Here is a 12,560-nt window from a genome sequence, read left to right on the forward strand (position 1 = left end):
GGAATGAACAGAAATGGAAGAAACAATGTTTAATGTTAATGAGATGTTGTCTGAGATAATGAGGACAAAACCAATGAGGTTGGAACAAGGCATGGCTTTGGAGCTGGCTGACCTGTGATTCGCGCAGAAGGGATGGGCAGGCTGAGAGGGATATAGTGCTCATGGTTGCACACCTCCCTCAGGAAATCGAACTTGAATTCGCAAAGCATCTGAAAAACCAAACAAACGGTCAGGATTGGGCAGTGTTTTGGATCTAAGGTCCAAGCTATGGTGCAACAAAACAATATATTTATGATTATAATTTTAGCAGTTCCATATAGATTGTGCTACCTTGTTGTCACTGTTTGTGATCATGTTGATGTAGTTGCTGATGAGCTTGAAGGTAAAACCTCTGTCCATTAAAGTGAAGCAGCGCTGAGAACACACACACACACACACACACAGTTAACCTCTAGCACATACATGCAAACAGACGTCCTGTGAAATGACATTCTGTGAAAAAGACCAAAATGCACTGAGGTCCTCAGTCCATGTGACTCCACACTCACATCCACACAGCCAATAATCCTCAGAATAAATGATTTTATCCAAACATCTGAGATAAAACCCAAGCCCTCCTGGGTATTTTGTTTTTCCAACCGTCCTTCCATTTACAATTTCACATCTGGCATCGGCATCCAACTGAAACCCACATTTATTGAGGCTGTGCTTTATATTTGAAGTGTTAATCTCTACTCTGCTGAATGTTTTTGGTATTGAATGTTTCTCTTCAGACTCAGGGCTTAAAATAGAGTAAAGCATGGGCACTCACTTTCACGAAGGCAGCAATAGCCTGGCTGGCACTGCGAGTCTCCTCAGGCATGTCTTTACTCTTCCAGTAGATGTGATCTGACATGGTCATGATGAGAGTCTCCAAGTGGCTCTGGAAGGTGCCTGGGAACCTCTGTGACCGAGGAACCTGTTTACATACAGAGCTGACCTTTTTATCTGAAGTCATGAAACGAAAGCTAGGCGCATTCAATATAACTTGTTTCGGTAAGTTAAGAATATTATGCCTCAGACTTGTGCAATGCAATGTGAAATTTACTTTTAGCTTGTCTGAATCGACCAGGTGCTGGGCCATGGACTTCACAATGATTTCCAGAAAGAACCAAGAAAACTGTAAGGAAGGAAATTGAAGAAATCATACGTGAGATATACTCATTAATTAAAACTTCCGTATGCACTGCAGGGAGAGTCGGCTGTGTCGTCTCACCTTGAGGATGTTTTTCACAGCTGATTGCTCGTTGCTCTTCAAGTCAGAATTCATGCCTTTGGCCAGCTCTTCATGAACGGTTCGGAATCCATGTGCCTCCGTCTTAAACACAAACTGTATAAAAAGAAGCACACGTTTGAAATAGGACGTAAAAAATATATTGCGCCAATTGTTTGGCTTCATAATCAAATAATTTCGCTCCAGTGAATATGCAAATTGAAAAACAGCCACAACCCTGCATGCCCCACCCACTTGCAGTGATAAACTGGTGTTGTAAAGCCTGTATTTTCAAACTGGAACCTGCTATTGTCTCTACACAATTGAAGAATGAATTGTAGAACTGCTTAATCAGACTCTGAATCACTTTAACCCTACATACACAGTAGCAAGCCACAAAGTGACCCAAGGCCATATGTTTGACACAGAGCCATAATGACACATTTTCTCAATTCTATGCAAATTAGGTATAAGATAGTAAGATGACGCATCCAAACGAGTGACTCAGATGATTCCTCGAAATACGTCAAACAGCTCCCGCTTTCTGTTTGCTGAACTAAAAATACACAGATATATTACAAAGGAAAATAAAGCTTGGAAAGGAGCAGCAGGGATTGTTGAGGTCTCTGGAGTCTGCAGATTGTTAGTACATTTATTCGCTTTTGCAAGTCTGTCAGTGATGCTATTATGAAGATTAACGTTAATATGTATATGGAACATAAATAAAAAACAAAAGGGATGTGTATAAATTATATAGCCGACTAGACATTTCGGCTATTAATGTCTAAAAACAAAACAAAACAAAACACTGGACAGGGCTTTTAAAGCCTCATTAAAACACACATAATGCATGAATGTAGGGTAAAAAGGATTTAATCCTGAAATTACGTTATAAAATTAAAGGCAACTCTAAAAGGGAACTGCTCCCATAAGAAATCTATTTTTCTTGGTCTTTAGTCTGGGTGGGAGGGTGGATGGCAGCTTCTCTGCTGTGTGTGTGTAAACAGCACGCTATGTATAGTGTTTACAAGACACAATAACAGCGGAGTGAGTAATCTTAGCGCTCTCTTTCTTTCTTTCACTCTCTCTATTTCTTCCTTCACTGCGCACACAGCCACACACACACACACATGATTGATGCAGGATGTGGCTGTTTTTGATGGCTGCTGTTTTCATTCTGTGCTCCACCTCACATCCTCTTAATATCTGTTAAGCATACATGTTTGGAGCTGAGAGTTATAGTGACCCAATGAAACACAACAGACACATGCATGCGCAGTATATTCACCACACACACACACACACATACCCTGCAATGCAGAGCACTAGCAGAGCGAAAACCTCTTGACTGGTTACCAGTGCAGACACCGTACCAATCAGTTGCCATGGTTACGCCACCCTCCTCATCGGTTTACCCTTCTTCTCCCTCCTTTCTCCCCTCTCTCTCTCTCTCTCTCTGGGCGTCCTTGAAAGATCGAGTGCTTCCTTGGTTGTTTGCTCAGAACATGAAACAGGTTGTTTTTCTTCCTTCCTTCCTTTCTGTCTATCTGTCTCTCTTTCTCTCATCACCCAGAGTTAAGTGTGTGTGCACGGGTCCATGTCCGACTGACTCTTATTACTGCTTATTAGTTTCCCGTCCACAACTGCCTTTAGTCAAGTATGTCTCACTGCTAACTGTTAAACATGTATTTAGGGAAATGAGATCTTACTGTAAATACAGTGTATGAGCATGACATTTTACTAAAAGGTCATGCAAGTACTGTACGAGTGGAGGACATGGTAATATTTAATATTCTCCTGCAGCAATTGGGGAAGGATTTAGGTACACACCTTTATGTAGGAGTGCATATAATGGTCCAGGTTTTCTTCATGGCACTTGGCAAGGATGTGAACTAGGACTCTGGAGAAAACAGAAAAGAGTAGCTTTAGAACAAAAAAAAGGAAGTGGAAATGATGGAAGTGATCTGCAGAACAAAGCCTTAGTGATGTTACATTATTATATATATAGACACGCATACATTTTAATTAGGGAAGTGAAAACACTTCGGTTGATACAGGCTGATTTACTGCTTTATCTAATCAAAGATAAGGAGAAGAAATTAATAAATAGCTTCTCTAGTAGACCTTCATACCTGGTGGTGGTAGACGTGACCTCATCTGAGTCGTTCTGAGTGAGGACTTTAAATAGCTGGTTAAAGAGGATGGGTAGGAAGCGAATAATTACATGGTTCCGCTCCATACTAAGGAGGCCCTGAGGAGAGAAACCAAGCAGAATGTATACTTGAAAGATGTTCGTAGTGGAGGATCACATGAGCAAAGCCATATAGATATTCCTTTTACCTTCAGGCAGTTGAGAAAGTTTGAGGTAGGTGGTTGTGAGAGATCTGTCTCTCGTTTTTGGCACTGCTGGAAGAACCGGTTAAGATGGGGGTCCTGCAAAGATCCATACAACATTCCAGCTGTATTCATGCTGACAGCACATGGTTGTAGTAAGTGAAAACTCTCTTATTACCTGAGTGTATACTGTAGACAGCACCAGTGTAGACACCTTGAAGACAGGTTTTCCTCCGTCTACCCATTTCACATCTGATCCGTTCTACCAAAAGTAAAGTTGAGCAGATATTTAACATGTGCTGCTTTGATGTTTATATCACCTAAAACCCTGGATCTGGATCTGGCAACTCTGACTAGTGCCAAGATATGACATCATTTCAAGTGCAGAGGAATTGAATTTGTTTCAGACACGCTAATCAGAAATCGTTCTTTCATGTTGAATAACTGCTGGATCAGGATCCTGTCCCTATCCTGGGGACACCGAGTGCGAGGCGTGAATACACCCTGCATGGGTTACTTAGTCTCAGGGCACCATGAACACACACATTCCCACACACATACACACCTAGGGCTAATTTAGTAGATCCAATCCTATTAGTAATTATATTGGAAGGTGGAAAGATGTATGGTGAGAACTGAACTGTGGTGTCTACTAATCTCCAAAAATCTGGTTTAAAGTGCTAGAGTGCACCTCTGTTATATCTGAGGTCATGCATGAATGAGTACGCGATAAGATAATCAGAATATACTGGACAATTAAAGTCCTTCAATTCACCTTGGCCAAATCCTGGGCTCTTCCCCCCCCCACTGAAAGAATCATTACAAAATAGATGATAATAGATTATCCTATTAAAGCTCTCGTTTCATTCATGTAATAATCAGAGATGCTTGTTTATCTACCTCTTAATCAGAGATGCTTTTTTATCTACTAAAATATTTGTAGTCACTTGCATTTAGGTGTGTTCTTCAGAACCTCTTTCTGGGGTTCTTGTGGTTTGGGTGTGGTTAGTGAAGGCAGAAATGTGATAAAAAGAAAAGCACATAAAGTTAGTATTTGCTTTCTTAGAGCAAATCTGAAAATCCTTGTCATGCATGGAAACAACAGCACACAAAGGATATTTGAGGATCAGAATTCAATATAAGAATTAAAAATGGAACACATGAGGAAATATGAAACCTAGCGTAATAAGACAACAGGATATACATAGAGCAACTGATTAAGGGCTAATGCAAAACAGGTGAACACAGTGAGTACTTGTGATCCTTTCGAATAGGAAAACACTCAGATATGTAAGAACCAAATAAGAACCTTTATCGGTCTCGGATTTATCTCCAGGTATATCTGCACATCATATATTGTTACATATATTGTTACTCAATATTCAGCCATGGTGGTTTCTGAATCTTCAGTTCAATTTATTTGTATAGCTGGACATTGTCTCTTTACAGAAGTAAGGAAACATAGGAAAAAATGATAAAGTTTAAAGTTTAGTTACTATTTTATTCCTATTTTATCCATAATGAGCAAGGCTGAGGTGACGGTGGTAAGGAAAAACTCCCTGAGATGATATGAGGAAGAAACCTTGAGAGGAACCAGGCTCAGAAGGGAACCTCATCCTCATTTGGTTGACACTGGACAGTAAATAATGTAAATGTAAATAATGTCCTTTCTGCCACAGCAACCAATAGCTCTTGAGGAGCTAGTAGGTCAAGGTAGTTTCTGAGTTCATCTGAATTTAGATTCTTTTGAACCCATACCCAGTGTTTGGGCTGAAGGTCCATAGAAGAGCTTTTACACCTGATCAGAGTTACCACACCCAAACTGTACAAGTTTAGATGAGAATCAAATCTCATGGTGGAATATCAGTATTCAATATTTACATAATACCTCGCTCTCACCTTATTGGATGAAGGTTCTTTAATTAGCAGGTATCCACTGGGTAGAGTGCATGAGACTGGCACATTAAACTCCTGAGAAGTCAGACGGCCATCCTTCAAAAGTGGCAGCCATGCATAGCCCACTGTTTTACACACCACACACACTCATCATCAGTTACTTTATATAGCTCTATACAGAATATACCTTTTCTATTTACTCTGTTAATTGTACCTGGAGTTTCAAGAGCTTCTTTCTTCTTAGAGCTGGTCTTGGCATTGATATCACACGTCACGTGGAAAAACGAGAAGAGCAGATGGTGTTTCTCATGGAGCTGTGTGGGAAGCTCAATCTTCACCTGTTATCAGAACAAGTGAAACTCATGAAGCTCACAAACCTCAAACCAAACGAGAATGGGTCTATAAAGACAGACAGACTGCGGAGGTGTCTAAAAGAAAAGAAAGAACCTCGTCATAAAAATCTGGGTTCTGCGAGTGGTGAAGGACCGTAGAGCAGGCAGCTGTGGTGAAAACTGGACCTCCTGGCTTTCCGTAGATGCACTGGAGAAACAGGGTGGACGTCTAAATCTCTAATTCTGATCAACTTTTGATGAAGAGGATATAAAAGAGATGGACAGCCATTTTACCTTGAGTGGTTTGGCGTGCTCTTCGTCAGAGTTTCGGAACTCTACATAAACGGCGATATTTCGGGCCTGTATAGAAAAAGGCGTTAACGTTTCAAGATATCAACAGTATATTTTATTCATGAAAAATACAGTAGTAAAATACTCCTTTTTACTTCAGCCATACCTTGGCAAAGCTTTTCTGGCTGTCATATTTAAGATGTTTGGGGTAGACGTAAATGTGGTTCTTGTAAACTCGGTAAGGTCGAGCGAATTTGGCGGAGTCTTGCAGGAACTCTTCGACCTCCACCGTGGGAGCGTGCAGACTGCAGTCTTCGAATGGCTTCACAGGGACATACGACGATGTCACAGAGTCTGAAGTGTACAAACGCCATGTGTTACGATATTCGAGGTTGATTATCAGTTAAAAGTTCTGTACATTTTGTAAAACATATGTAAAGATACCGAGTATGCTTAACCTCAGACTTATCTTAACCTATGTAGCCATGATGTACCACCAGATTTCTACAGCAGTACTTAGAGTCACAACTACGGTAATAACAGGCAATAATACAGTAATTCACTTGATGTAGTACATCAGAAATTAATCTAAGAAGTAACGTAAAACTGGCCAATATTACAGATATGAAATACATGCTTTCCTGAATGTTAAGAGTAGGTATGTACCACATTACAGTACTACTTATAATATTATATAATTGAAAATAATAATAATATAATAAAATAATAAAATAATAAATGAAATAAAATTAAAGAAAGTGGAACCTCTGCATATGAATGCCCTTCTTTACGAATTTTTGCCTTAGCAATTAAAAATTTTGCATCGGCATATGAAGCAATTTCAGCATAACGAACGGCTAAGTTGCATGTATGTGCAGAAACCGTTCAAAACTCGTTTGCGATGGTGGAGAGTCAAGCGAAGCCAACCGAAGTGAGTTTACGAATTTTACAGTCAGCGGAAATCGCTTCGAAAGAGTACCAACAATACCAACATTGCTAGGTGCTTTTTCGGGCATGTTTTTTTGTTGACAGATCGGTGCCCTGGCTGGTCTGTTCTATTTATAGCCCAAGCTTGGTGGTACAACTTCCTGTGAGGACCATTGACATGGAATGCTTGGCTTGGGTCAGTTCTTTGTAAGCAGCCATATAGTTTTTAGATCGGTAATGTTGGTAATATTTTTAAATGGCTGGAACATATTATCTGCATTTACATTCTTTCTTATGGGAAAATTCGAAAACATTGAGTCTCAGATGTCTACCTTTTTTATTAGTAAAACTTGCATAAACCATTTTTTCTTCCCCCATTAAAAGTCAGAAACATTATTGTTCCATGATGTTTCTGTGCTGCTGCAAGTCATCTTGTAATAGAAGTTTATAGTCAGTGCTGTATCAGGGGTTTTAAGGTAGAAAGTGGTTCTCATACATCATTTGTCAGCTCATAAACCTCAGACATTGGGCGGAAAAGAAATGACTACAGAGAGGCAGAAAGTGGGTGTGAATGTCCAGTAGAATCAAATCGATTGAGTTGTATCTGGTTTAACTAATAAGCCATTTATTTATTCTCTAATTAGCTAGTCGTCTTTCAGATTTTGTGTCATTAGCCAGTTGTGCAGCTGTTTTAGCTAAAGGGATTTCGACTGTCCAGAAATGGGTAACATTTGCATGGTATTTTTAATTTTTTTTTCTTAGCTCTCACTTACTACAAAAACAATCTTAGGACACTGCAATTATAGAACATTACGTATGCAACCATACTAAATTGTAATTAAGAACATTGTTGGTGTCTTTATTACATAGACATACTACTTAGCACATATCCAGCAGCTTGATATTATTGATGGTGTTTATATAAGCAAGTCTTACTTGGATGCTCCATTGGGACACAGTCCACACTGATCTCAAGGCTCCCGGGAATGGTCTGGAGTTTACTGGTCTTCTCTGCCCTGGAATACAAAAAAAAGGTCATTCATATATGAGAATATTGCATTTGAGAGATTTTTGTGTTTGCTGTTGGTGTCAAAAACTTTGCTGTACCTTCTGTACTCTGTAATGAGCTTAAGCAGGTCTTCATTGGAAATCTTATTGCTCTCCTGCTTGAAGAGAGGAGAGAACCGAGATTCCCGATCCACCATGCCCTGGTTGTCCTTAAATACCGACCTGAAAAAATGAATATATCAAGACGTCCATTTAGCAAATACTTTACAACTGGCTAATGATGCACATTCCACATTGATTTCTGTACCACATAACGATACGATCTGGTGGCATTTGAGTTATCTGACTGTAAACGTGTCACATTTTTCACACTGCTATGTTGGAATGGTTGGAAAGGTTTGTAGCATTGCTCTGTCTGGGACATTATACTCACCTTACAGACCACGCGAAAGGCATGCGGTATTTCCCCAGCTTGCTACAGAACTGCTTGTTGGATTTCAGCATCTTTTGAACAGTCTGGAAAAGAAGATACCCAAACTGTAAAAGTGGAAATCAAAGAAACGATCCTGGTGTTTATAATGTGCAAAAAATGGCCAGAACATTCACATAGTTTGTTCTGACCCATATATAGGTGCAAATCGAAGGTGCCTCATTCTTGGCAAGCTTCTACAAAGTCTGTGGGATCCATTTAGACTAGGCTAAGGTTTTGGGATCCTGTTTTCTGTGAAGAGGCTGGGGGTATTTTAGGTCAATTTGAGGAATTCTGAAACCATCTGGGCTCTGAATGATGAAGCACTTAAAACAGGACTTTACAAGATATTTCTTCTGGAGCTCTAAGAGGGGAAGGAATGCACAAACACGACCATGTTTTCAATAGTATGACTTTGTAAGTACAATAGAGACTTCTTTGCTGGATCATTATTCATGCCTTTACGGATCATTCCAGGGGAAATATATAGAGGAAACATGAAATCTTGCGTACATCATGCGGTTCAAATGGATGGATCCCCAATGGGAAAAAAACAATAATGTTAATATACGTTTCCAAGTTGGAGACTCTGCTTCTCTCTCCTTTATTTAAACTTTCCACAACCATGTTCCTGCAGCGTACAGCTGAAGGTTTATCAAGCAAATCGACTATGTAACTACTCCAATGTAACTTTTTACTGATCCATGGGTTACTATGTATGATTTGGCAGAAATCTGTGTACATCACAGGAAAGGGACTTCCACAGGAACACCATTGACCACATGTTTGTTGACCAAATCATGATATCAGTGCTGGATACTAGTACAGGATAGTAATACGTATTAACAGGAAAGGACATATCAATACACAACTGCATTTATATCTAGCCTAAGAAAACTTTCATTTATTCATAAGTATGGGTTTCATAACTGGAATTTCTTTAGATGACCAAATCACATCAACAGGATAAATATTAATGTAAAAATAATAGCTCTTAGTAAAATGAGATGTAATGTTACCTTGCTGTTGTCTGCATTTTTAATGTAGGGCTCTGTTCCACCTGCAATATTACCCATAAGCACTTTCTCTATTCGGGCCACCATGACGATATCCGTGTGAGGATTTGTGATAGAGAAGATAGCCTGAAAATCCAACCACAAACACACATACATTTCAACATCTTCACAGAAATAAATGTCTAAGATTTAAAGATAAACCTCCAGAGCATTTCCTGTGTGTTATACATAGTCAAGCTCTCACACCCGAATGACTCTGATACCTGTTTAGGGAAGCATAACCAGTTCTCCAGTTCCTGACTGAGCTGACACTCGCCACTTCTCTTCTCTGTAGGGGACTTCAGACCGTTCTCTTGCACTCCGCCATGACCTCCGGGTGTGCCCTGAGAGCCCGGGCTTCCCGAGCCGCTCAGCATTTTCCGTACGATTTCGTGGTTGAGGTCCACGTGAAAGTCAGCCGAGACCTTTCTGTTCTCTCGCATGTCCAGCAATGCCACAGTTACAAAGAAAGGCTCGATCTAAAGAGAAACAACAACCGGTTAGAGATGTAATGAGAGAAACAACAAATGTAGCATTGAACTGAAATTCAAGTTCTGAAGAAATGTTTATGGTAGGGCTGTCAACTTTAGTAAACGAATATGAATGAACATGTAAGTTCATAGTGTTTCAGACAGAATGAACATTATCAGTAGTGACACTATGCATTTATTTCACATAACTTTTGATTTATTAAGCAGAGAAATTCACAAGGCAATATGATAACTTCATACTTAAGGTTTCTACTCTATGTTCTGTTTATTGTCTGTTCTCCAGTTTCCTCCCAGCTCCCAGTTGGATTATCTACTGTAAATTATCCCTAGCTGCGTGTACATAGTGGTCTTTGATGGACTGTTATCCTGTATGGTGTGTATTCCCGGGATAGGCTTGAGCTCCACTTTTCCTATGACTAGTATGACTCCACTGTTCCTTGACTTGACATATACTTTTACACAGAAGATTAAATCACACACAAGCTCAATGTCGCAATTCTAATTTGTCTAGTGAACTAAAATAAATTTCCTGGTTACATAATTGGACGTTTTGACCAGATAATAGTGGGATTTTTTGTATGATCACACATACGTTATCACTACAGTCACCCAGATGAGGACTGGTTCCCTTTTTAGCCTTATGGTTTCTTCTTGCCACTGTCACCTGTGGTTTGTTCTCTAGGGTTACATTTATATTTATTACGTCAAAATTTATATCCTGAACTTATATGTTTTTGTAGCTGCTCTGTGACCATGTCCATTGCTATCCAAATAAGAATGAGTTGAATGAACCAGTATGCTCACTACATAGGATAACATCATGGTTTTTGAGAGGTCTACAGTGCACATGTCAAAGTGCGCAAGGTCACATATCACATTTTGACGTGGCCACCAAATGTGGCCACCACAGGTTTGAACTCTGTGCCTCTTTGTGAGGTAAATGCTTGATTTGTGATGTTGCTACATCATTTATTATTTATTAGTATTTTCCGGTTTTTTGCCTGTTCTTACCATTTGGATTGAGCTTACCTTGGATGGTGCTGTTTTGCGCAAATTTGACCATTGCCTGCTTTACCCATGTTTAGTGGTTGCCGACTTGGACTCTGGCTGTGATTGTGTATGTGTCCCATTACTTTTGCCTGTTCCTAATTTTTGTGACCGTTTTGTTGGATGTTTCAATTCTCTGTTTTTGTTGTTTCCCTGCCTTTTTGCGTGCAGCTACCCTTGTGACTGCATGGTGCACTAATGGCATTTAATATTTAGCAAAAGAGTGACTGTAATAAGTGAGGTGTTTTAGTATTAAGATATAAAAATGTGAAAATCAAATGAATTATGAATTTGTTTACAGGCATGCGCCTGAATGGTGATTTTATGCCTTTTTGAATATGTAAACTATGTAATATTTATGTGTTTGTATTGCGTATTTATACTGTGACCTCACGTTAGTGACGGGCTCCGTCTCCGCTTCGTTCACACAGCCCTGCAGTGTGAGGTTGAGAGAGCGGCAGTATATTATTAGTCTCTTTCCCAGCTTCTCCTCGAAAGGTTTGACCGGTGGCAGCTCCCCACAATCCCCTCGTGGACTCCTCAAAACCTAGAACACACACCTCGGATTTTTAGTAGCAGCATTTAGAGCTGAACATTAAGGTACAAAAGCTGTTTTAATGAGGAAATCAGGCCTTTTATGCTAAAGAGCACTGTGCGAGACTACAAACGCAGAGGTTCAGTTAGACTGAAGAAGACAATTCTCAACAGCTAAAAAAAAGTGAATTTTCTGAATGAACTAGAACGTATAATGTGTGTGTAATAGGAGACTTACAGGAGTGTCAGGGTCCAGGGAAAACAAATTCAGTCTCTCTTCTCTTCTGGCTGATCTCACCAACGTTTCAGTTTCAGAGATGTACTGACAGAGCAACAAGAGATGTTTTGTTTCCAAAGTTTGTGATGATAAAACGTATTTAAAAATGAACAATTTTAATCTAAGATGATGAGCCGAGATGTTTTGAGGAGCTAAAGGTTACCTTAGCTAATTCGGGATTGATTCCGTTTTCTGTCGTTTCCTCTTTTTCAGCGAGACAGCCGTTATTCAAGGACAGATCAAATACATCTGAAAAGACATATCATAACATAAAATTCATATTCTGTAGATACATCTTGAGATACTGCGATTATTCTTAAGATTAAAAAAACATACAGGCAGTATTTAGCTACTAGGTTTTTTTACGCATCAAGGCCACTAGTGAAAGAGATGCTGCAAACTGAAAGACCTGCTTGTTCAGTTGAAGTGTGAGTGAGTATGCAGAACCACAGTGCTGAATGAACACCTACAGGTCTGAATCACCACCTGCAGTGTTTATTTGTGTCCAGCTGGACTGTAGGTGTTCATTCAGAGCTGGGGATTGTGCTGTGTAGAGAGCAGAGACAGAACCAGACTAAAAGGAGTCATTCTGCTCCAGAGCGCAAGCTTCTCTTTATCACCAAGTCTACTCATCAACATTTTCAGCT

The 12,560-nt window shown here is 39.7% G+C and overlaps 1 protein-coding gene across 6 annotated transcripts in view; it reads right to left on the minus strand.

Moving 5' to 3' along the window:
* The window catches only part of dock10 (dedicator of cytokinesis 10), a 98,415-nt gene that overhangs the window by 20,842 nt on the left and 65,013 nt on the right, over positions 1-12,560 (minus strand). For all 6 annotated transcript variants that reach the window (XM_058418469.1, XM_058418466.1, XM_058418470.1 and 3 more), the window contains exons 9-30: positions 12,077-12,162; positions 11,875-11,958; positions 11,497-11,649; positions 9,789-10,043; positions 9,529-9,651; positions 8,474-8,556; positions 8,140-8,262; positions 7,969-8,048; positions 6,272-6,459; positions 6,109-6,174; positions 5,930-6,022; positions 5,697-5,820; positions 5,486-5,607; positions 3,765-3,848; positions 3,593-3,685; positions 3,385-3,503; positions 3,083-3,152; positions 1,256-1,369; positions 1,088-1,159; positions 812-958; positions 331-414; positions 113-209 (exon numbers count right to left, since the gene is read on the minus strand). In XM_058418469.1, coding sequence (XP_058274452.1) covers positions 113-209; positions 331-414; positions 812-958; positions 1,088-1,159; positions 1,256-1,369; positions 3,083-3,152; positions 3,385-3,503; positions 3,593-3,685; positions 3,765-3,848; positions 5,486-5,607; positions 5,697-5,820; positions 5,930-6,022; positions 6,109-6,174; positions 6,272-6,459; positions 7,969-8,048; positions 8,140-8,262; positions 8,474-8,556; positions 9,529-9,651; positions 9,789-10,043; positions 11,497-11,649; positions 11,875-11,958; positions 12,077-12,162 — 2,460 coding nt within the window. The remainder of the gene's footprint in view (positions 1-112; positions 210-330; positions 415-811; positions 959-1,087; positions 1,160-1,255; positions 1,370-3,082; positions 3,153-3,384; positions 3,504-3,592; positions 3,686-3,764; positions 3,849-5,485; positions 5,608-5,696; positions 5,821-5,929; positions 6,023-6,108; positions 6,175-6,271; positions 6,460-7,968; positions 8,049-8,139; positions 8,263-8,473; positions 8,557-9,528; positions 9,652-9,788; positions 10,044-11,496; positions 11,650-11,874; positions 11,959-12,076; positions 12,163-12,560) is intronic.

The sequence above is a fragment of the Hemibagrus wyckioides genome, linkage group LG20 (genome assembly GCF_019097595.1).
Source record: "Hemibagrus wyckioides isolate EC202008001 linkage group LG20, SWU_Hwy_1.0, whole genome shotgun sequence".
Lineage (NCBI taxonomy): Eukaryota > Metazoa > Chordata > Actinopteri > Siluriformes > Bagridae > Hemibagrus > Hemibagrus wyckioides.